A 25475-nucleotide genomic window follows, 5' to 3' on the forward strand; every position below is an offset into this window, starting at 1 on the left:
AAATAATCTCCCATGGCACTGGCCTTGTGGCACAGCAGATTAATCTGCCCCTGAGATACCAGCGTCCCATATCAGAGTGCTGGTTTGAATCGCAGCTAATGTGCTTCCAGCCCGGCTTCCTACTTAGATGTGTAGGAAGGCAGCGGAAGACAGCACAAGTGTTTGAGCCTCTGCCACCAGTGTGAGAGACCCAGATGGAGTATCTGGCCGCTGGCTTCAGCCTGGCCCAGCTGTGGCTGTTGTAGCCATTTAGGGAGTGAACCAGTAGATGGAAGATATCTGGGTCTCTGTATCTGAGTCCCTCTGTTTTTGTCATTCTGTCGTTAAAATAAATAATAAATCTTTTAAAAAAGATATCTCCCATGAATGGCCATTTAAGATGATGAAATAAATTCTGGTTCCTCCATTAAGGACACTAGTGTTGAAAAGATTCACATGTATAGTATGATCCCATTTCATATAAAAAGTAAAATGAATAAAAAGTATGGGAGAAAATTCATCATGTCTAATCATGATTGCCTCTAGGGACTAGGATTTCACACCAGAAGAAAGTCGTTCACTTTCTACTTCTGTGTTTTCGAAGATTAGATTTTACAAGTATGTTGGCCTTTGCTTTTTCTTTAGAGATTTACCAAACTATGTTACTGCTGGTTTCCTTTGGGTTGTGGGATATTGATAATTTTTTTTACTCCTTTATGCTTACTTGTTTTTCCCAAACATTAAAAAGAAAAAAAAAAGGTCAACCTGATTGGTATAATGTCACAGTGAACTTGCCTTTTCCTTAAAAACTAAGCAATAGAAAACACACTGTTAAATGTAATGGGAAAAAATGTTATAATCATTAACATTGTGACGTTCGCACTGCGGGAATTAGTTTTTAATTTCAGTTTTAACCTTCCTTTTCTTTTAGAGGAAACATGTGATGCAAGTTCTAGAAAAACATGAAATTCAGCCCTATGAAATTGCGTTGGTACACTGGGAAAACGAAGAGCTTAACTACGTAAAAGTAGAGTAAGTAACTTTAATCACTTGAAATAAAGCAGGTGAAACAGTGGAGGAGATAAACATGAACATGGGAGACTTAAAGTTTTGTAGGCAGCCTACATCAATAAAATAGTATACCTTCATCAGAATGAACTGATCACGTTATTTCAGAAGAGTTTTCTCTCTAGTAAGTCCACATCGTTCTGCTGATTTGGGATGTGTAAAGGGAGTGTAATGAGGGCTGGGTATGAGAACCCTTGGGGAATGTGAGCCTGCGGGGCCGTCCCAGGTCGGGTGAGTGGATGTCGTTGGGCCAGCGGATTTCCTTCTCAGCTGGGTGGGGAAGGTGGAGAGCAGTGAGCGCGGCAGAAGGCAATGGGCAAGAGACAGAAAGGTCTTTTTCCTTGTGGAGCTGCTGTCCAGTGAAACAGGAGAGATGGTTGCTGTGGATTAAGAAAGGAAGTGTAGAAAGCAGAGCTTGGAACGTTCCAGAGACTCAGCAGCTACAGAAAGACCACGAGAGAAGACAGCCGATGACAAGAATTACTGTTTCCAAGCGTTCTTCCGTGTCATCTCCAGTCTGACAAACCCCTGCCAAGGCAGTTACCTGGCTTTCAGATGGGGCTCAGTGAGGCTCCTGCCTAAGGCTCCTGCCTGGTGACTGAGGACCTAGGCCCAGGGGCTGCCAGGGACTGAGGGTGTGAACCTAAGAGACAACAAATGGAGAGCTGATGGGATTGTATTAATTACTAAGCCCTCGGCCCTGTGGCCCGGTTCCATGCATTCTCCTCCTTCACTCTACTTCCAGATCACACTGTTGCTTACTGGGCACTCAGTTCTGCAAACATGTGCTCATACACGCGTGCACACACATACACACATGCACACTTACAGTTGCTGGAGGGGTAAAACCTTCTGCCCTGCTCTTTGGAGCCCAGGTTCCTGCTGGCTCCAGTAAAGCATCTTGTCAGCTCTGCTCTAGGTCTGCATTCCCTTCCCTCTGGTGTTGTCAGGGCAGGCTCTGCCTCTGGCAGGCCCTGTGTCCACCTCCCTAGTCTCGGCTTCCTGGGTGGACGTTTACCTGTCCCCTTCATGCTCACTCGTGATGTTTATGTTCACCAGTTCCTTCCCCCCTGTCCCAAGTCCCTACCAGAGCCCTTCGGGCACTCCGTGAGTTCTCACAAACTCCCCTGTTTCACTCCCTTCCCGGTCAGGTCGGTGTGATTTTTAGATTGCACTGTGTGTATAGTTTTATATTTGGAATCATTACCATAGCAATTTATTATGAATGTTTTCCCTGTCTATTAAATATACTTCTAAATACGCTTTATAATTTTTGTTCTTAGAAAATTAACTATTGTTGAAGCATTGTCCTACTGAATATTTAGTTTCTTTTCTAATTTTTTACTGTTCAACTTTTAGACATAAAAAGGTATATTCACAAAGTGTTCTTTGCATCTTTGAATGTTTTCCTAGGATAAATTCCTAGAAGTGGAATTATTTGCATCAAAACATATGAGAACATTTATATGACTGATAGAAACTGTCAAAATGACCTCTAGAAAGAAAAATTGTAAAGTGGCTTTTTCCAAAGAAAACAAAATGTTTTCACATTTAGAAGATCCCCTTTTCTTTGTCTGTGCAGGGGGCAGTCAAAACTTCACAGAGGGGAAATCAGGTTAAACTCTGAGCTGGATTTAGACGATGTCATTCTGGAGAAATTCGCTTTCTCCAATGCTCTTTGTCTTTCAGGTGAGTGAGTGCTGTTGACTGTTGCCATTTTCTCAAGGGAAGATTAGACCTTTAGTAAAAATTCTGACTCGTTTTCAAAGATCATTCAACAAATCCTTAGCATTCCTTTTTCTCCCTCAATAGTAGTTACTATCAGAGACAGTATCTAGTATCTGTGTTGATCAAGCCTACCATCTCCAGAAGTATTTTACCCGTGCTTTTTACTGCCTTTGTTCTCCTTTGCTTGTCTTGCTGTGTGACTGTTACACTTAGGTAGCATGTAACCCACACTGAGAGCCCAGGCCTGTGTGTAGAAAACCACCCTCTGGCATTTCACAAGAAAGGGGCAGAGTGTCACAGCAGCTCTAGTATTGTGGAAGATCCGTGCTCCTGAGTAAGCTGTCTCAGTCCCCTGAGCCCGCCTTTGGCTGCTGCTGCAGCGTGTCTGTACCTTCCTGGGAAGCTCAGAGCTTTTTAAGCTTCATGGAGAGCTCCCACAAGTGTCCCTCCTTCCCCATCTGCAAAGCTGCCACAGCGTCAGGGTGTCCTTTACCCCATCTGGGTTTCCGAGGATGTAGAATCGGAAATTAGAAAGTCGGGAATTGACTTATATGCACCTGTGTTCTGCAAACAGGGCTTGGAAACCCGTTCAGTTTCCTGGATCTTGTTCTACTTCAGTTCTGTCCTCTACAGTAATAACTATTCTTAAATTTCACTGTCAGATTTTAACTCATTTGCTTCTTAAACTGTCATTGAAATGACAACAAAGGTACTGTGTAATTATGCATTTCGTGTACACATGAATATGATGATAAAGAAATGTTCCATTGTTAATTTTTTTTCCCAGTGAAACTGGCTATTTGGGAAGCAACACTGGATAAGTTTATTGAGTCTATTCAGTCAATTCCAGAGGTAATTATATCAATTTTATGCTTGCTTTCAAGGATTGATTTCTAGTTAGAGAAAATATAAAATTTCCCAATACAACAACACATGTTAACAACAAAAAAATAGTCACAACAATAATAAAGCTATACTGAATTTAAGCACAAAGAAAAAGCTTCCCAGTTACATATAAAATGAGGAAATAAATTTTATATTGATTATTTTCAACTTTTTAAAACTTGAAATTGTTTTCTTGTGACAAAGCAATTTTTTTTTTTTTTGGTAAATTTTATTTTTTTGAGAGGCAGAGAGAACGAGCAAACTCCCATCTGTTTCACTCACCAAACAGTTGCAATGGCTGGAGCTGGGGCCCCAAAGCTGGGGGCTGAGAACTTAATCCAGGACACCCACGTGGGTAGCAGAAACTCAGTAACTTGAGCCATCTTGACTGCCAGGTTCTACATCAGCAGGAAACTGGAGTCAGGAGCCAGTGCTGGGTATCAAACGCAGGTACTCCAGTGTGGATGCAGGCAGGCATCTTAACTGCCAGGCTAAATGCCCACTCGTTGAAATATTTTTAATGCAACTGAATTAAAGTACAAGAAAATAAATCTTTCTTAAGAAAGAAGACTATTACCTCTTGTTCTTGATGAAAAAAATATTTAGCTAAATTATGAAAGAAATAATGTCATGAATAATAATTATAGTCAAATATTTTAGTATGTAGTTATAGATATATTGTAATATTAAAATTTCAGTATGTTAAAATTATTATAATTAATTTTGTTCTCACTGGAACAGAATAAGGTAATTATACTTAGGAAAAGAGACCCTGCTTTTCCAATAAGAGTTTAAGACTGTACAAAGATATGGAAATGCTGCTGAGGGGGGAAACTTAAAATATAAAGCTTCTACTTAATAAGATTGGGGGAAGGTGACCTTGTGACACAGCAGATTAAGCTGCCACTTGCAACCCCAGCATGCTACATTGGCATGCTTGTTTGAGTTCCAGCTACTCTGCTTCTGATCCAGCTCCCTGCTAACGTACTAGGAAAGCAGCGGAAGGTGGTCCAAATGGTTGGCCCCTGCCACCCACAGGGGAGACCCAGATGGGGTTCCTGGCATCTGGCTTCTGCTCAGCCCTGGGTGTTGCAGCCATTTGGGGAGTGAACCAGCAGATGAAAGATCTCTGTCTCTCATTCTGCCTTTCAAATGAAAATAAATCATTTCCAAAAAAAAAGTTGGATATATTTCAGGATGAATTAAAACGCATCTGGGAGACAGTCATCCACAAGATGTTTGCATAGTGTCAGAATGATGCTTCTTTACAGTTTGCTTTATGGACCTAATACTTATTAAAAATATATATGTGTGTGTGTGTATGTCTGTATACACACATATGTACATACATACAGTCATGTCTCAGAATATGTAGGGGATTAGACCCCCTAAGGACACCAAAATCTGTGGATGCTCAAGTCTCTTCAGGAAAATATTGTAGTATTTGCCTATAACCTATGCATATCTGTTGTATGCTGTGAGTCATCTCTAGGTAATTTTTAGCAGTACAATGTATGCGCCTTATAAAAGTTGTTACATTGTGTTGTCTAGGACATCATGACAAGAAAAAGAAATCTATACAATACAGATGCTTTTTTGTTTTTTTGTTTTTGTTTTTGTTTTTGTTTTTGTTTTTACTTTTCTATCCAGGTTGATTGAATCCATGGATGCAGAACCTCTGGATACAAGGGGCTGGCTATTTATGTGGGCTTTTTTCCTTCTCTCCCAAACAGGCTTTAAAAGCTGGGAAGAAAGTGAAACTATCTCACAAAGAAGTCATGCAGAAAATGGGTGAACTATTTTCCCTAAGGTAAAATTTGTGTTGTAAATAATATACTTCATGCATTTCACAATCTCAAGAAAACATTCTAATAATTCTGGAAGGATAGTGAAGAGCAAACATTTGTACCTTTATAGGAATTACAGCTATTTTCATTTCATTGATTATAAGCAGGAAAACCATTACCCGTGAGAAGCAGTTGAACTGTGTTAGGAATACACTGGAAGAAATTTTGCATGTGCAGGAGATCATAATTTACATGAAACCCATCTTAAAGAGCGTAGTAGCTGTACTTTGAGGGAAGAAACATTCTGGAGTTTTGGTTAATGGGAATTTTTAATACAAATATATCGCTGCATCGTGTATGCTAAATAGACATAATTTGCTACAAGAAAGTTTATGTATTATATTTTATTGAATCTGAGACATGATACAATGTCACAGGCCATGCAAAATGCTGCCAGTTAAACTATGATGGTGTGTTTTATCACAGAATTTAAATCTTAGACTTACTGAAATGGCATCTTACTTGGATATAGATTCTGTCACATTCCCTCTTGGGCATACCTTAAAAGGAAAGCATAAAGGATATCTTCATGCACTGACTCACTCCCCAAATGTTTGCCAGCATTGGGCCAGGCCAAAGTCAGGAGCCAGGAACTCCATCCTCGTCTTTCACATGAGTAGCAGGGCCCCAATTACCTGACCCATCATCTGCTGATTATGGTTCCTAGGTACATTAGTAAAAAGCTGGATCAGAAGTAGTAGAGGCAGGACTTGATCCCATTCACTCCAGAATGGGATGCAGGTATCCCAAGTGGTAGAAAGTTAGGATTAAATATACTGAGGTTTCTGAATAGTTTCTATAATGGCTTACTTTTTTACCCCCAGTTTTCTTATCTTTACAATAAAGTGCTATATGTAGTTAGAAGGAATGTAATATATCTGTGAAAACAAATCTAGAAAGTTAGGTGAAAAATTCAGTCACAGATCATTTAATGGTACTTCAAAAAACTCATGAGAATTACACATTAATTCAATTTTTATGAACTTTATTTTTAAAGATTGATATATTTATTGAAAAGCAGTTACAGAGAAAGAGAAATCCATTGATCTTCTGTCTACTGGTTCACTACCTAAATGGCTGCAACAGCCAAGGCTAGACCAAGCTGAAGCTAGAAGCCAAGAACTCTGTTAGGGTTTCCTCTGTGGGTGGAAGGGGTCCAAGCACTTCCAGTGCTTTCCCAGGTACATGGGAAAGGAACAGGGAGCTGGATCAGAAGTGGAGCAGCTGGGATTCAAAGCAGCACCTCACTTCACTGTGCTACAGTGCCAGCCCTTTTCATGAACTCTGAAATACCATTATATATGGTATCCCCTTTGTGTCAGCAAACAAAAATACATTTCATATTTATCTTGATATATATATTTATATGTACACATGTGTGCTTGCGCATACTCCTATGCATGGAAGAACAGGAAGACCTCATTAGAATGTTTGGAGGATCTGTCCATGAAGAAGAAAGGGTTTGAGTTTGTAGTTGGGTGGTAAGAGGAACTACCACTGTTTTTCTCAATTCTTCTTTAGGGTATTTTTATACTGAAGAGCTATTTATACCTTTTACATAAATTTTCATCTAATTAAAAATTTTAAAGTAAGCTTAGATCTCTTGTTAAAAAAGGATAAGGTAGGTGTGGGCACAGCAATTCAGTCACTGCTTGGGATGCCCGCATCGCATATTCAAGTCTCTGGGTGCAGTCCTAGCTCCTCAGATCCAGTGTCCTAGTAATGTGCACCCTAGGAGGCAGCACATAATGGCCCAGGAACTTAGGTCCCTGCCACCCACATGGGAAACCTGGATTGAGTTCCAGGTTCCTGGCTTTGGCCTCGTCTAATCCTGGCTGTTAAGAGCATTTAGGGAATGAGCTAGAGATAGAATGTCTGTATATATATCTCAAATAAAATGACAATAAAAATCTTTTTAAAAAAATTGCTTAAAATGCAGAAAAAAGAGAGAGAGTGTATATGTTTGTATATATGTATTTGCTTATCCAGTGTTTCCATGTACATGGAGGGGTACTGAAGAAACTGACAATTACCCACAGGGAGTCGGGGAAGGGGGAAGATGTGTATTTTTGATGTTTGAGCTATGTCCCCAAAAAGTGTGTGTATATTGTAACTTTCCTAATGAAATAAAACAAGCTTAGAAATTTAAAACAAAAAGAGATTTCTCTCTCTCTATCCACTTAATAAGTAATATTGGTATTAAATATTAGATTAATTTGGATGAAAATTTTGAAATTCTTTAGTGTTTTAGCTTGCATGTTTCTCAGAAGCATTTTGCAAATGTCAGCATTAAAAATTTTTTCTTGACACATCATGTAAATATGGAATTAATAGAAACAATGATTTTTACTACAAAATAGATTAAAAAATTATAATTTCCCTTTTTTAAGGCATCGTATAAACTTGAGTTCAGACTTCTTGATCACTCCTGACTTCTACTGGGACAGAGAAAACCTGGAAGAGCTCTATGATAAAACCTGTCAATTCCTTAGCATTGCTCGAAGAGTTAAGGTATGTATTTTGTACTTTCACTGAGAGACACACATAATTTGCCCATAATTTATGTGATTGTGTGAAAAGAAATTTTAAACTAAATAAGTTTGACTCCTTGCTGACAAATATTTTGTTTGATTTCTTTAGGTCTCTTAGATTTCCCCTCCTTCTTGTCCTCTGCACACTTTTGAACTTTTTGTGTCAAAAGATCTTCTGGTATTTGCTCTGTAAGCTAGATAAGGCCTGGGAGCTTGTAGCCTCTGTTAAGTTTCAAGCAAGAGTTTATGAGGTCCTGAACAATAATGGTAACGGTGAGAACAGAATGGATTTAACAAAGGATCTTGTAAAACAGATGGAGTGACAGCCAGGTATTGAACTATGCTATCACATAAAGATCTCCTTCATGCTGTCCCCTTATCATCACACCTGCTCTCTTCCCTCCATCACCCTGAACCCTGTCAGAGAGTAATCTATCCCCATCTCTTTACTGAGAATGTTCTATAGAATCATATAGACTTTGACTTTTAAAAACTGGCTCTTTTCACTGAGTGTAATGCTCTTGAATCCATCTGAGCTGTTGGGTCTATCAATTCCTGCCTTCCTGGGGTTACCTGAACATCTTGTGGAACCCCAATATGATTTAGGTGTATTATTTTTGAAGTTATCTGTTTGCACAAATAGGTAGTGGTTGCTGTAGGCATTACATTTTACATAAATAAGTTACAATAATCTCCTGGTTTCAACACCTTTTTATATCAAATCATGCATAGAAACTTTTTTTTCCATTACCCTCCATATTTTTAACTGTTACTTAACTATTCTGCAGACACACTGCATCAGATAATGCTAGAATTTTTGCTTCAACCACCAAATAGAATTTAGAAAAGAGGGGAAGGAAAATCTGTTCTAATTACCCATATCTTTATTCTTTCTGTGTTTCTTGTTTCCTTCTGACATTCAACAGTTTCTTTTATTATTTCCTTTCTGTTGAGGAGTTTTGTTTGGCTTTTCTTAGCTAAGTCTGCTGAGACAGATTCTCAGTGTTCCTCCATTGGGGAATTTCTTGATTTCCCTTTCATGCCTGAAGGGTACTTCCACTAACTGTGGGGTTCCTGGGCTGACAGGTTTTTTTCTTTCAGCACCTGAAAAATGCTATGCCACTTCTGACTGCCTGGTTCCCAGTAGGAAATCTCTGTCTTCTAATGACATGGGATGTCTGACCATAATTGCATTCATACAAGTCTTTGAAGCACTGTTCATTTTTTTTTCCCACCAGCATCTTTTCTCTTGTACTTTTCAGATTGGGTAATTTCCATTATTCCATCTTCAGTCACCTTCATCATACTGTCCAGGATAAAAGAAAATTAGGCCTACAAGGTATAAAAGAGGAGTATTACAAGCTTCATAGTGATGAGTTACTGCCTGTGGTTGGATTAATTAGCTGTTGCTGTGTAGCAAATTACCCCAAAAGTTAGTGCCACAAAATACTTTTTATCAAATGCCTTCTCTGCAACTACTGAGATAATCATAGGGTTTTTGTTCTTCAGTTTGTTAATATGATGTATCACATTGATTTGCGAATGTTGAACCATCCTTGCATTCCAGGGATAAATCCCACTTGGTCAGGGTGAATGATCTTTCTGGTGTGTTGTTGGATTTGAAGGCTAGTGTTTTGTTGAGGATTTTGCGTCTGTGTTCATCAGGGATATTGGTCTGTAGTTCTTTTTCTCTGTTGTATGTTTTTCACATTTAGGAATTAAGGTGATGCTGGCTTCATAGATGGAATTTGGGAAGATTTCCTGCCTTCCAGGTGCTTTGAATAGCTAGAGAAGAATTGGAGTTACTTCTCTGAATGTCTGGTAGAATTCAGCAGTAAAGCCATCTAGTCCTGGGCTTTTCTTTGTAAGGAGAGTCTTTATTACTGATTCAATTTCTGTCTTGGTTATTGGTCCGTTTAGGCTTTCTGGGCCTTCATGACTCAGTTTTAGGCAGTTTGTTTGTGTCCAGGAATCCGTCCATTTCTTCTAGATTTTCCAGTTTGTTGGCATACAGCTCTTTGTAGTAATTTTTTTTTTTTTTTTTTTTTTTTTTTTGAGGACAGGCAGAGTGGACAGTGAGAGAGAGAGAGAGACAGGGAGAAAGGTCTTCCTTTGCCGTTGGTTCACCCTCCAATGGCCACCACGGCCGGCGCACCGCGCTGATCCGATGGCAGGAGCACTTGGGCCATCCTCCACTGCATTCCCTGGCCACAGCAGAGAGCTGGCCTGGAAGAGGGGCAACCGGGACAGAATCCGGCGCCCCGACCGGGACTAGAACCCGGTGTGCCGGCGCCGCAAGGCGGAGGATTAGCCTAATGAGCCACGGCGCTGGCCCTGTAGTAATTTCTGATGACAATTTTTATTTCTACTGTGTCTGTTGTCCTTTGTCATCCCTAATTTTATTGATTTGTATCTTCTTCTTCCTTTTCTTGATTAGTTGGGCCAGTGATGTGTCAATTTTATTTATTTACTTATTTTTCAAAAACCAGCTCTTCATTTCACTGATCTTTTGTATTTTTTTGTTTCAGTTTTGTTGATTTCTTCTCTAATTTTAATTATTTCTTTACTCTTACTAGTTTTGGGTTTGGTTTGCTGTTGTTTTTCTAGGTCCTTGAGATGCATGGATAGCTCATTTATTTCTGCCTTTGCAAAGTCTTGATGTAGGCACCAACTGCTACAAACTTTCCTCTTAACACTGCTTTTTCCCCTGAAGCTTTGATGTGTTGGATTGTCATCTTCATTTGTTTCCAGAAATTTTTTGATTTCTCTTTTGATTTCTTCTGTCACCCACTGTTCATTCAGGAGAATGTTGTTCAGTATCCATGTGTTTGCATATGTTCTAGAGATTCTTGAGTTGTTGATTTCCAGCTTCATTCCATTGTTGTCAGAGACGATACATGGTATGGTTTCAATTTTTTGAATTTGCTGAGACTTGCTTTATGGCCTGGCCTGTGGTCTATCTTAGAGAAAGTTCCATGCACTGGTGAAAAGCGTGTGTATTCTGGAACTGTAGGATGAAAAATTCTATAGCTATCTTAGTTCCATTTGGTCTGTAGTGTCAATTAAATCTGTTGTTTATTTCCTTGCTGATTTTCTATCTTCTTGATCTGTCCATTGCTGAAAGTGGGGTAATGAAGTCCCCTGTTACTATTGTATTGGAGTCTATGTCTCCCTTTAGATCCATTATCATTTCTTTTAAATAGCCAGGTTCCCTGTAATCAGGTGCATATATGTTTATAATAGTCACATCTTCCTGAAAACAGCGCTTGTTATCTCATGGTTCTGCTGGCCAGGCATCTGAGGGCAGCTTAGCTGGATCCCGTGGCTCTGCATCTGTCACACAGCTGCAGTCATCTCAGGCTGGCCAGGAAGGACTCACCTCCTTGTTTACTCATGTGGTTGTTGACAAGATTCACTTCCTCTCAGGCTGTGGGGTTGAGGCTTCAGTTCCTCATGAGGTTTTGGCCAGGGACGTCCCCCCAGTTCCTTGCCAGAGCTTCCTCCATAGAGCCTTTGAAACACAGCAGCTGGTGGTGTCAGAGCGAGCACCTTCAGGATCCAGAAAGACTGTCCACTAGAGAGAGCGCTGGCAAGAGAGGAGGCACAATCCTTGTAATTTCATCACGGCAGTGATGTTCCAACACTGTTGTATTCTGTTTGCTAATGACAACTCAGCAGACCCAGCCCACACCCCAGTAAACACACACACCCGAGAACAGCAGGAGGTGGAGAATCTTTGCTGGCATCTTAGATATCTGCCTACCAAAAGGTTTTGAAAAAGACGGAGGAAATTGTAGAAGTCTACTTTGTGAACACTGAGCCACATCATCCTCACACTGCCAGCTATCTTTGATAGTGATAGGCCACCGAAGATGCTGGACCGTTGCTGATCTCCTTGTGTTCAGAACCATGTGACACTGCATAGACTAGAAAGTTGATGCCAAAAGCAGTGATATTCTAGTTTTTGGCCTTGGTGGAAATTTTTAAAGATAAGTAAGACCTGTGTCCTAAAACTGCAAAACATGGCTGAGAAACTAAAGTTCTGAGTGAATGAAATGTACTTATATGTGTATCATGTTTGTGACATAGATGTTACTTCTGCAAAGTGATTTGTAGATTGAATTCAATTCCAATCAAAATCCCAACAGGCATGCACTTTTTTTTAGAACTTGCAGGCTGATTTTATTTTATTTTTAAAATTTTTATCTGCTTATTTATTTTTATTTGAAAAGTAGAGAAAAAGAGAAAGATCTTTATCTACTGGTTCATTCCCCAAATACCCAGAGCAGCTGGAGCTGTGCCAGGCCAAAGCCAGGGGCTGAGAACTCAATTTGGGTCTCCCATGTGAATGAGAGACCCAACTACTGCCTCTCAGAGTGCACATTAGCAGGAAGCTGAAATGAAGAGTGGAGCAGAACTCAAACCTAGGCAGCTCTGAAATGCGATGTGAGTGTCCCAAGTGGTAGCTTTTCCACTCTACAGATGCCTGTACCTCAAAACTTTATTCCACCAAAATAAACTTGACCTTTTAATTCCATTTTCACAAACATTTTGAAGTAGCAACATAAAAAATTTTTATCTACCTCCATTTATTTATTTAAAGATTTATTTGACGACAAAGTTAGAGAGAGAAAGATACCCTCCATCCTCTGGTTTACTCCCCAAATGGCTGTAACAGGCCAGGCTGGGCCAGGCTGGAGCCAGGAGCCAGCAGCTTCTTCAGGCTCTCCCATATGAGTAGCAGGGGCTCAAGCACTTGGGCCATCTTCCACTGCTTTCCCGGGCTGTCAGCAGGGAGATGGGTTGGAAATGGAGCAGCTAGGACAGGAACCAGTGCCCAAATTGGATGCCGGCATCACGAGAGGTGGCTTTACTCGATACACCACAATGCCAACCCCTTCTCTATTTTATTTTATTATTTTTTTTTCCAGTTTATTTTAGAGAGTTCCCATCCACTGATTTAACTCCCTAAATGCTTGCAACACCTGGGGCTGGGCCAGGGTGGAAGAAGGCAGCCAGAAATACCCTCCAGGGTTCTCTGGGTGGCAGGAGCCCAATTACTTGAGCCATCACAGCTTCCTCCAAGGATCTGTATTAGGAGGAAGCTGGATTCAGGAGCCAGAGCTGAGTATCAGTCCCAGGTATTTGTTTAACCCATGTCTTAACCATTTTACACACACCTGCAAGCTAATTTTGAAATGAAAATGCCAAGGGCCTAGAGGCCTAGACTGGCTAAAGCAAAGCACAAAGCTGAAGAATTTTATTGCCTGATTTATAAAACTCACTTTAAAGCTACAGTAACCAAAAAACAGTTAAATACTAGCATAAGGATAGACATACATGTCAGTGGAACAGAAGAGAGTCCAGAAATAGACCCAAACACTTATGAGCAGTTATTTTTAACAAAGATGGCAAGTTCAATAGCAAAGGGATAGTCTTCTCAACAAATGATGCTGGAAAAACATGTAAAAAATAACCCTACCCCATACTTGATACTGTTTTGAATTTGATCAGAACTAAATATAAAATTATGAAACTTCAATAGAAAAATAGAAGAGAAAAACCTCATGATCTTCAAACAAGATCTCTCAGGATTGATTAAAAAAAAAAAAAGCACAAGCCATGAGAAAGAAAAAAACTTGAAAGTTAAACTTTATAAGAATTAAAAACTTCTCTTTAAAAGACTTAAGACCATGAAAAGGCAAGCCACAGACTCACAGGAAACATTCTCAATAAATCAACATGACAACAGACTTGTTCAGAACATACAAAGCACTGTTTCTACATAAAGACAGCCCAGTTATTTAAATGGGCTTAAGATTTGAACAGACTTTGCAAAAAGATATATGAATGGCCATATGAAAAGATGTTCCAAGTCATTATTTGTCAGTGATTCAAATTAAACCTCAGAGACTTTTTAACCCATTAAAGCTGCTAAAATTTATTTTAATTTGAGAGGCAGAGAGCTACCATCCACTGGTTCACTCCCCAAATGCACACAGTGGTTGAGGCTGGGCAAGGCCAAAGCTGGGAACCAGAAGCTCAATCCAGATCTCCCCAGTGGTGGCAGGGAGTCCATTACTTGAGTCATAACCACTGCCTCCCAGGATATGCATTAGCAGGAAGTGGAATCGGGAACAGAGTCTGGACTTGAACCCAGTCACTCGGACATGGCATTAAGAGTGCCTCAACCAGTATCTTATGTGCTAGATCAAACTTCTAGTCCAAAATGGCCAAAACTTTAAAAACTGACAACACTGAGTGTTGGTGAGGATGTAGAGTGATTGAATTTTCATGCATTACTTGTTCAATACAATTTGGTACAACCACTTTGCAAAAGAAGTTGGCAGTTTCTCATAAAGTTAATCATAAACTTACCATATGACCCAGTAATTCCATTCTGTTTACTCATGAGAAATTAAAACATGTCCTCACACAGATTTGTACCTGTGTATAGGAACATTATTTATAATAGTCAAAAGCTACAAACAGGAATGCATTTGTCAAGAATCCCCAAGTCGTAGGTCTAGAATGGGTACATTTTATTGTATGTAAATTAATTTGAAAATACAGTCTTTTGTGAGAATCCTTTAGAGACAGCTATATTTACTGGGGACATGATTGAAAGTATTTGGCACTAAATGTTCTTGAGTATCTCTCCTTTTTCTCTGGGTATAGAGACTTCTGGAGGAATCATCATGATGAGATACAGGATCATTGCCACCAAGCAGATGCAGACCTCTCTCCCTCTTTTGATAACCAGCCTGCTCTGCTTAATTAAGGCAATAAAAGTGACTGAGCAATAGCCAAGCTGCTTGGAGAGGTTGAGCTCAGGCACCCTGGGGCATCCTCAGATCCCAGTTCTGTTTGACATTGGTGCCTCTGGTATATTTCGCACGTGCCTCCAGGACAGAAGTATAGGGAAAGAGAACACAGTGACAGTCCCCAGTCATGGTTTGAGTAGAGGAGATACTGAATACATGGCCTAGACAAAGAGAAGTATAAAGATAAAGGTATCTTTCTAGAACTTACTCAGATCCCTTAGGTTCACCATGGCAGCCACAGTAAAAGATAAGAAATGTTAAAAGGTCAATGAAAAGGAAAGTGCGTGAATAAGCAACTAGTTGGGTAAAAATTAAACTTCCAAGAAGGAGAAAACCTGGAGAAAGTACCACTGTCTTGTTGCCCTGTTAACCCAGATGCCAGGAAGGGTACCCTGGACTTGTCTGGGGACAGAGCTCGTCTGAATGCAAGGGCTCCTCTGTACCATTGGGCAGTCTCCCAAGCAGCCCAGAAAGCAGGTAGAGCAGGTATCATTCAGTCCAGCTGGAAGATTCTTTTGACAGCTCAATTCTCTGGCAGAGATTTCTTTTTTTAAAGATTCATTTATGTATTTTGAAAGAGTTACAGAGGGAGAAACAGAGATCTTCCATCCACTGGTTCACTCCCCAGATGGAAAACTTCATGATACTCTTCAGGCTCAGCAAGTCACAGATGACATATGACAGTAATTTCATGACTATCTCTAGGACTGTTTTCCTGGGGAAGTCCTGTGTCTTTAGGGTCTCCAGGATATCCGAACACACAGCAGGCTTCATGAATGAATGAAAGCTTCTGTGAAAAGCTTTAGCCAAAGAATGGGAACATAGAGAAAAATGCTTTCCCTTACTGTTTCTCAGAGGTCTCTACCAGCAGAGGTCTCAGGCTTCTCAGGCAGCTGAAATGCCTATTTTATTATCTCCACCACTCACATGTCAATTGTTCTTTTTTTCCTTCAGTGGTCTTACTCTGAGACATAGCTTTGGTGTTAAGATGTGTTATTTGAAAGGCAGAGAGAGAGAGAGAGAGATCTACTCATTCTACTAGTTCACTGCCTGAATGGCCACAGTGGCCTGCCCTGGGCCAGACCAAAGCAAAGCCAGGAGACAGGAACTCCATCCATGTCTCCTACGTGGATGGCAGGGGCTGAAGTCTTCTGCTGCCTTCCCAGGCTCATTAGTAGGAAGCTGGATTGAAAGCAAGACTACTGGGACTAGAACCAGTGTTCCCATATGGGGTGCAGGCAGCACAAATGCAGCTTAACCCATTGTGCCACAACACAGCCCCCACATGAGTTATGAGGCACACCTAAATTTTCTCAGACTGTATCTCTCAGAGTACCTTCCTGGTGTCCCAAATGCAGTTAGACTAGTTGGCTTACGTGATGATTATTCAGAGGGGATCAGTTTACCCTCCCTCATTGTGGTTACTGTGGTGTTGGCAGGATAGGTTCTAAAAGGTAAGCCCTAGCACTGACCTTCAGCAAGCAAGCATGGAGGTAGTATGAGGAGAAAGTTGTTCCATGTTCTTTCCTCAAAAGATAGAGCAGGGGCGGGCACTGTGGGGTAACTGATGAGGCTGCTGCTTGCAGTGCTGGCATCCCAATACGGTGCCGGTTCGAGTCCCTCTTCCAATCCAGCTCTCTCCTATGGCCTGGGAAAGCAGTAGAAGATGGCCCAAGTCCTTGGGCCCCTGCACTTGTGTGGGAGATCCAGAAGAGGCTCCTGGCTCCTGGCTTTGGATCTGCACAGTTCCAGCCGTTGCAGCCATCTGGGGAGTGAACCAGCAGATGAAAGATTGATCTCTCTCTGTCTCTCTCTCCCTTTCTCTCTTCCTTTCTTTCTTTCTCTGCCTCCCTGTAACTCTGCCTTTCAAACAAATAAATCTTAAAAAAAAAAAAAGGCAAGGAGTTTTGGGAAAATAGGAGTGATTGGGCATAGGCCATGCTGAAAAGAAGCCAAAGGTAAAATCATTTTTATTTGGTAATTACGTCATGGGAAAACATTAAGATAGCAGTTACAGAAGTGTTGTAAGGAAAGCAGCCAGTTTGTGCCACATTTTCTCAAGCTGGTTCCCCAAGGTTGTCACTGATTCCTTTTTTTTTAAGATTCATTTTGTTATTTGAAAGTTAGAGAGAATCTTCAGTCTACTGGTTCACTCCCCAAATGGCCACAAGCCAGGAGCCAGGAGCATCATCTGGGTCTCCAATGTAGGTGGCAGGGCCCCAAACACTTGGGCCATGTTCTGCTGCTTTTCCCAGGCCATTTGCAGGGAGCTTGGTTGGAAGTGGAGCAGCAATGAGACATGAACTGGTGCCCATCGGGGATGCCAGTGTTGCAGGTGGCAGCTTCGCTCACCACATCACACTAGTCCCCACTGATTCTAATTCATGCTGTATACACAATGCGCATTTGTTCTCATGAGTTCTCCCTTTTCTTCCTTGTAGTTTTCGGATGTGTGTCTTGAGCCCCAAATATTTCATAGATCCTCCACATTTAGGTATTGCTTCTTTTTTAGAATTATGTGATTCCTCACTAGAATGTACGCTTTATGAGATCAAGATCAGAGACCATGATTATATTATTTCGTTAAGAATATAATAACATAGGGAGCCTGGAACACCCACATCCCAAATTAGAGTACTGGGGTTCTATCCTTGGCTCTGGCCCCTTACCCCAACTCCCTGCTAATGTACACCCTGGAAGGCAGGAGCTGATGGCTCAAGTAGTTTCCCTGCCACTCACATGGTAGACCTAGACTGAGTTCCTGGCTCACAGCTTTGGTCTGGATCAGCCCTGGCCATTGCAGATATTTGGGAGACTGAACCAGCAATGAAAAGAATTAAAAGAATACTCTTGGCAAAGACTTTACATATAATACCTACTTGAAAAGTATTTGTATGGTTAATCAGTGATTAAGATTTCAAAATGAGGATCCAGCATTGTACAGCAGGTTAAGCCACTGCCTATGACACCAGCATCACATATGAACATAGGTTCAAGTCCCAGCCGCTCCGCCTCTGATCCAGCTCCCCACTGATACACCTAGGAAAGCAGTGGAAGTTGGCCCAAGGAATCAGGCCCCTGCCACCCATGTGAAAGATCCAGATTAAGTTTCAGGTTCCTATTATTGGCCTGTCCCAGCCCCAACTGTTGGGACCATTTGAGAAGTGGCCAGGCAGATGGAAAATTTCTTTCCCTCTCTGTAACACTACCTTAAATTTTTTTTAAATATGGAGCCTTCTCTGTTGTTTCAGCTAATGGCAGGACCACCTAGCCTCATCTGTGTAGTTGGTTATCCACAAACTTAAGTCACCTGGGTGTCCTCTCAGCCACATCCAGTCATTTTCATTTTATGCATTCCTATATTGATTTCTCTCAAAATATCATTCACTCGTTGGCAAATATTTGTGGCAAGTTTGTGCAGTAGACCCTGGGCTGGTGAGTGGTGCCATACTGACCCCTGCCTTCAAGCTTGCAGGCAGGATGAGTGTGCACCCCCTGGCACTCACCTGGACTGGCCCCCTACCCACTTCCCTGCCTCCAACGCTCCCCACAGGCCCTTTCCAGGCTGTCTGCATCTGCTGACCTGAAGTCAAAGAGGTGGTATCTTACCTATTGGTCAGTCTCCTCTGCCCAGGGTTGAACAAAGGACCTGCAGAGTAAATTCAGACCCTAGAGCACTGCATATTTGTTTTCTATTGCTGCTATAAAAAATTACAAGCCTAGCAGCTGAACACAAATGTGTCATCTCACAGTTCTGGAGGTCACAAGTCTTCAAGTGTTACTAGGACAAAAATCGAACTGTTCCCCAGGCTGCATTCTTCTCTGTAGGCTGGAGCCACTTCCTTGCCTTTTCCGGCTCCTAGGGGCCATCCACATTCCTTGGTTTGAAGCCCCTTCCTCCATCTAGCACAGGTTAGTTGGGCCTTCACTGCGTCATTCTGAATTCTGCCTCCTACTTCCAGTCCTATTACGTTGTACTCTCCTGGAAAACCTAGGGATTTTGCAGTCTTTTTACAGTCTCCTTTGCCATATTTTACCCATAGGCACATCCTAACTCCATGAATCTATCTATGGGGTAGGAGGAGCTTTATTTCTGCCTGTGCTACATGGGGTATGCAACACCTCAGTTTGGTACTTACCTCCTTAACCTCATTTCCACGTGCTTCTTTCCAAGTTGTCTAGGTCTAGTTGTGTTTGTTTCTGGACTGTTTCTGCTGTTTGAAAAGCTTCCCTTCTGCCCCCACCTCTACACTTGCCATCCTAGGAACTGCCTACTTACAGCCTGACCCACACTGAGCGTGTCTGTGATGGTTTTTCCTGCTTCCTCTTCTGCATGCAAGTAGGATGCATGCCTAGCTAGCTAGCTGAAATAGGAAACACATAGTAGCAGCAGGGACTCATGTGGGCCCATTTCACCGTGTAGTCCAGTGCTTGGATTAACTGAACACTGGAACTAATAAAAGTTATCAGATTTAATAACTGGGAGTTTCGAGGTTTTGGTAATAGTACAAATAATACAAATTGCAAAAGATGGGAAGAGGAAGAAAAGGTTCTTTGGTCAGAGTTGAAGCTAAATGGAAGAAGACTGGGTCAGTAGTTTGAGAAGAGAAGCAAATGCACACCAGGGTCAAGCAGCTCCTAGAAATGAAAAAAGATGAAAGAGATGGGAGAGGAATATTCTGAACATTTACTCAGGCTAGAAACCACAGGACCCTAGGAATCCCTAAATAAGAGCAAATCATCTCAGAGTTTCAATATGTTAACTCATTAGTAAAGGCAGTTTCATGTTGTGTGAGAATCATAAAAATGAGAATACGCTAACATGTTCCTATCAATACCTGCACTTGCAGTAATGGTAACTGGTCTCCTGATTTTCACTTACCAAACCTGCACCCTCCCCAAATCCCATGAGACTATTAAATAGTCCTTTTTCTTTTTTTGGATTTATTTATTTTACTTGAAAGTCATAGTTAGAGAGAGAGGAGAGGCAGAGAAGAGAGGTCTTCCATCCGCTGGTTCACTCCCCACATGGCTGCAACAGCCAGAGCTATGCCGATCCAAAGCCAGGAGCCAAGAGCTTCTTCTGGGTCTCCCATGCCTGTGCAGGGACCCAAGGAATTAAGCCATCTTCTACTGCTTTCCCAGGCCATAGCAGAGAGCTGGATCGGAAGTAGAGCAGCCAGAACTCGAACCCCGGCACCCACATGGGATGCCGGGACTGCAGGCGGAGGATTAACCTACTGTGCCACAGCACCGGCCCCAATCAAATAGTCTAAAAAAGTTTATTAGCAGACTTCTCAATTGCCATAGGAAAGTGAGAAATATTGAGTAGGGGGGCCAGTGCTGTGGCATAGCAGGTAAAGCTGCAGCCCTTGGTGGTGGTGTCCTGTGTGGGTGCCGGTTCGAGCCTGGCTGCACCACTTCTGATACAGCTCTCTGCTATGGCCTGGGCAAGCATTGGAAGATGGCTCAAGTCCTTGGGCCCCTGTGCCCATATGGGAGACCTGGAAGAAGCTCCTGGCTCTGGATCGGCACGTTGTGGCCATTTGGGGAGTGAGCCAGTGATGGAAGACACCTTTCCCTCTCCTGCTCTCTCTCCCTCTCTGTAACTCTGCCTTTCAAATAAATATTTTTAAAAAACTGAGTAGGTATATAGGTTGCCAAGTCAAGTTCAGGTCTAAAAATCAAGGTTTATTTTCTGTGAACTACAATATGTTCATGAAGCATCCTAAAACAGAACCTTTGCATTTCAAAGTAGTGCCATCTGGTGGTGAGTGTGCAGCAGGTCAGGTGTTAAGTATTTGGGGTTTTTCAGATGATAATCGCTGTTTTCATGACCTTTAGGCTGTGCTAGTTTCAGGGCTGCTTTGTTTGTTTAAAATTTGAGAGGCTTCTGCTGGTTCACTTCCCAAATGCCTGCAACAGCCAGTGCCAGGCTGGAGAGAAGTCAGCTCCTACATGGGTGGCAGGACTCCAATTACTTGAGCCATCACTACTGCCTCCAAGGTTTGCATTACCAGGAAGCTGGAGTCAAGAACAGGAGATGGGCATCAAAACCACCTCCTCTAATAATGGGATAAGGATGCCTTACTTAGCATTTTAACTGCTACACCAAATACCTGCCCCAAGGATGCCTTTTTAAATTGCTAAACATCTAAGATCAGCTACCAAAACTAGGACTTTTCAGAAACATTTTCAGGTCTTTACCAATATTCACAAATAGAGAAGTTTTGGTATGCAAAGTATTTCTTGCAGTTAAGTCTGCTTTACAGGATGTCTCCCAGATGGAATCACAAGGCTGGCTGTCCTTGGCTGGGTGACCGAGGACCAAGAGTGGAAGGGATGATTTCCACGGTGTACCTGCAGAATTCTGCAGCATGCAACCAAAATAATTTTCCTAGACATGAACACTTGACTATACTTTTAAAAATACAGGTCATGAATGAAAAACTTCAGCACTGCATGGAACTGACAGATCTGATGCGGAACCACCTTAACGAGAAGAGGGCCCTGCGACTCGAATGGATGATTGTCATCCTCATCACCATAGAGGTGAGCAGAGCCCTCCTGGCCCACACCCACCATCTCTGCACAAACACAGGGCTAAGAAAGAATTACAGCACGAAAGAGGATGGCCTTGTTCCAATTACTGATTCTACTTAGAAGTGAGGCAAGTTCTCAGTGATAGTATTTTGCAGCTGCATTCAATGCAATATTTTGAAGATTCCACATTTGTGAAGGTAGCATCTGGGAAAAGTTGTAGCTGCTTCAAACAGCCCAACACCAGGAATCCGTCTCTCACCGGCAGCTTGCCCTGTAAGGAAGGCAGATATTCACTCTAACATTTTTAATTAATCAGTCTTGGAAAAGTCATTTTAGTTTGCTCTGATAATTTACCTGCCAGGAAGTAATTTTTACTTTTTTCATCCTAAGGTAATGTTTGAGCTGGGACGAGTATTTTTTTGATCAAGTGTAACCAAAGTGTCATTGCCAAGATGCTTAAGTTCTACAATCAAAAGTGAAGTTCAACATTGGGTAATCTCATTTAATAGGTTATTTTTTAAAATAAAATTGTAATAATGGGCTGTTTCAGCTCCCAAATACATTGCTGCTTGAATAAAAATTATTAAGAACTGGTATGCGGCTCTCCATCACTAGCAGTTCAAAAAGGAAAAGTTTATTTCACCTTAAAGAACTTTGAGAACTCTTAAAAAAAGCATTCCTTAACCTGTCCCTGAATCCCAATCATTGTAATGAGAGCCACACAACTCAGGAGTGTTGAAATCAGTATATGCAACAAACTAGACCTTGGATGGCAGAAATGGATTTTGTATAACTACCTCAGTGGTGTGATTTGTGTTACTATTCACTGGCACTTCACTTTGTATTAATATTTTGTCTTTTTACCACTCAAGAGTTTTAGATTTATATATTTGAAAAGCAGAGAGAAATTGGGCCTCTGGGTGGCAGGTGATAGACTGAATTTTCCTCCGCTAGTCTGGTCTCCAAATGGCTGCAACAGCCAGGGCCAAGCCAGGCAGAAGCCAGGAGCCCAGAACTTCATCCACGTCTCCCACCTGGGTGGCAGGGGGCCAAGTCCTGGGGACCTCATCACCTGCTGCTTTCCCAGGCGCATCAGCACGGAGCTGGTTTAGAAGCAGAGGAGCCGGCACTCCACACAGTGCTCCAAAATGGGACGCTGACATCACATAACTTGCTTTTCTGCAACACTGGCCCAGTCACGTCTGGGTTCCCAGAGACCTTTTATTTAATTTTGCATATACTTTGGCAAAATTAAAAAATACTGAACACAATTAACATCCTGAGTGTTTTTTTTTTTTTAATCTTCGTTGACGTATTTTTACACACAATCCCACCCACAATCCCACCGGAGTAAATTTTTCTTTTCCCACCCACAATCCCACCGGAGTAAATTTTTCTTTTAAGGTTTCAAAGAGTAATATACTGGTTCACTTCCCAAATGGCAACTGACTGGGGTTAGGCCAAGAACTCCATCCAGGTCTACATAAGTAGCAGAGGCCCAAGCACTTGAGCCATCTGCTGCCTTCCTTAGGCACAATAGCAGGGACCTGGATCTAAAGTGGAGCAGTCCTAACTCAAACTGGCACTCACATGAAATCTCTGTGTCACAGGCAGTGGTTCAACAATGCAGACCCTACTGGGTGAATTTAATGTTCCCTTTATCTTATGTACAATGGTTAAGTTAGTAAGACAAGCCCACAATTTTTTTTTAATTACCACTAACTTTTTAAAGACCCCTCCTATGCATATCCATGATCAGTCATTTTAAACTTAATTGCTTCAGTGCCCCATCAACATATACATTCATCACCTTATTAGTGGCCATTTACTTGCCAAGTGCCAGGGTGAACATCTGGTGGCATTTTGAGGTGTGCATATCCCAAAGGTATCCAATAACTTTCCAAAGGGATGTAGGCTTGGATAGCTGGAAGAAAATTTTCCGTAAACCAAATTACATGGCTCTAAAAACTCAACATGCTATGTACCCATCTGCAATCAATGAACCAAGCCTGTTCTTTCCCATCTTTTCTTCTAAACAGAAGGAGCTTTCTCCCATCCTGAATTATCTGGCCCTTTATACTTAAAATCCTGACCATCTATTTACCCTATATATTAAAACCTTTGTGAAGCTACAAGAGAAAAATGTCAAAGACTTGTCAATAAAACTCTTCTTTCCCCTATCTATGAAGAGGTGTACTTCCAGTAGTATTTCACTCTCAAGTATCAATGTGTACAACTTGCTGTTTATATTTTTTAAAATTTATTTATTTGAAAGGCAGAGAGAGAGGTCTTCCATCCGCTGGTTCACTCCCTAATTGGCTGCAACAGCCGGAGGGAGCTGTGCTGACCCAAAGCCAGGAGCCAGTATCTTCTGGGTCTCCCACATGGATGATATGGGCCATCTACTGTTTTCCCAGTCCATAGCAGAGAGCTGGTTCGGAAGTGGAGCAGCTGGGACTCAAACTGGCGGCCACATGGGATGCTGGCACTGCAGGCAGCTGCCTCGATTATAACAACTTAATAAGCCAGAAAAATCATCAACATTTGGCGCCTTTTAGTCAGAGCATACTGAAATTTAACAATTTGTCAGAGTAAAGGATAAACCAAAGACTTTCATAAACATTTATTAAAATAATGTGGGGGAAATGCAACATATACAAATATTAAGAAAAAAAGAACAGTATTAAATTTGAATAAAACACTCATGTGTAAATGGATCATGGTAGACATCAATTCAGTTATGGTAATATATCCCACTAAATAATAGTCTTTGAAAGGTGCCGTTATAGCTTTATTTTGAAATGTCAATATTTGATACTTTCAAAATAATCTTTTTCAACTATTTAAATTTTATCTGAAAGGCACAGTTAGAGAAGAGAAAGGGAAGGAAAGAGAGTATCCCAAAGGTATCCAATTTTGGATACTTCCATCCACTAGTTCACTCTGCAAATGGCCAAAATGGCTGGGGCTACGCCAGCAAAGCCACAAGCCTAGAACTCCTGCCACCCCATGTGGATGGTAGGGGCCTGGAAGTCCTTGGGCCGTCTTCCCCTGCTTTCCCAGGCCCGTTAGCGGGGAGTGGAGCAGCCAGAACGCAAATCAGCACATCACAGGCAGCAGCTTCACCTCCTGAGTCACAATGCTGTCTCCTAACTTTAATTACGACTAAAAACTTCAACTTAAGTTGCAGAAGAGTTCTGAAAATGTTACAACACAACAACAACAAAAAAAAATGACCAAAAAAAACTATACCTGAATATTGAGAGCATACAGGAAGTATATTCACCATCACCTTTGGGCACAGTTCTCAAAAATGGTATGGGATTTCTACCACCTCTTTGGGTTTGGTCTAAAAGGCTGAGTTAGCAAGAGAGGGAGAAAGATATCTTCCACCCACTGATCACTCCCCAAACGGCCTCAAGTCAGGGCTGGGTCAGGCTAAAGTCAAGAGCTCCATCTGGAGCTCCCACATGGGTGCAGGGGACCAAGGACTTAGATCATTTTCGGCTGTTTTCCCAAGCGCATTATCAGGGAGCTGGATCAAAGTGGAGCAGCCAGGATTCCAATCAGTGTTCACACAGGAGGCCAGCATCACAGGCATAACCCACTGTGCCACAGGAGTACCCCTGGATTTGAATTCTTGCTTCATCACTACTTACTGCCTATTTAAGAGTGTTATCACCCTGGCGCAGCAGGTTAAGCTGCAACTCCTAATGCTGGCATCTCCTATCAGCGCTGGTATAAATCACAGCTGCTCCACTTCCAATCCACCTTCCTGCTAATGCACCTGGGAAGGAAATGAGAGGATGCTTCAAGTGCTTGGATCCCTGCAGCCCACAAGGGAGACCCAGAAGGGCTCCCTGGCTTCTGATTTTTGGTTTGCCCCAGCCCTGGCTGTTGTCATCTTTTGGGGAGTAAGCCAGCAGATGTAACTCGCTCTTCCTTCGTCACTTTTTTTTTTTTTAACTTATTTGACAGAGTTATAGACAGAGAGAAACAGCAAGAAAGGTCTTCCTTCCGTTGGTTCACTACTCAAATGGCTGCTATGGCCAGCACTGCGCCGATCCGAA

At 41.8% G+C, this 25475-nt stretch overlaps 1 protein-coding gene across 18 annotated transcripts in view; it reads left to right on the forward strand.

Annotated features, from left to right (window-relative positions):
• The window catches only part of RMND1 (required for meiotic nuclear division 1 homolog), a 45601-nt gene extending 23602 nt beyond the window's left edge, over nt 1–21999 (forward strand). For 10 of the 18 annotated variants that reach the window (XR_016234468.1, XR_016234470.1, XM_017345423.4 and 7 more), the window contains 7 exons: nt 911–1011; nt 2630–2736; nt 3563–3627; nt 5394–5470; nt 7898–8018; nt 21298–21414; nt 21796–21999. Coding sequence is in view for 8 of the 18 variants with exons in the window: in XM_017345423.4 (XP_017200912.3) it covers nt 911–1011; nt 2630–2736; nt 3563–3627; nt 5394–5470; nt 7898–8018; nt 21298–21414; nt 21796–21828 (621 nt within the window). In the remaining 10 variants the exon portion in view is untranslated. Of the gene's footprint in view, nt 1–525; nt 598–910; nt 1012–2629; nt 2737–3562; nt 3628–5393; nt 5471–7897; nt 8103–21297; nt 21415–21795 lie in introns of those variants that run through there. The other 8 variants (XR_016234466.1, XR_016234465.1, XR_016234471.1 and 5 more) reach the window with 4 other exon arrangements.
• Nucleotides 22000–25475: the final 3476 nt, after the last annotated feature.

This window comes from Oryctolagus cuniculus, chromosome 5 (genome assembly GCF_051225735.1).
Source record: "Oryctolagus cuniculus isolate XC-2025 breed Fujian yellow rabbit chromosome 5, ASM5122573v1, whole genome shotgun sequence".
In the NCBI taxonomy this organism is placed as follows: Eukaryota; Metazoa; Chordata; class Mammalia; order Lagomorpha; family Leporidae; genus Oryctolagus; species Oryctolagus cuniculus.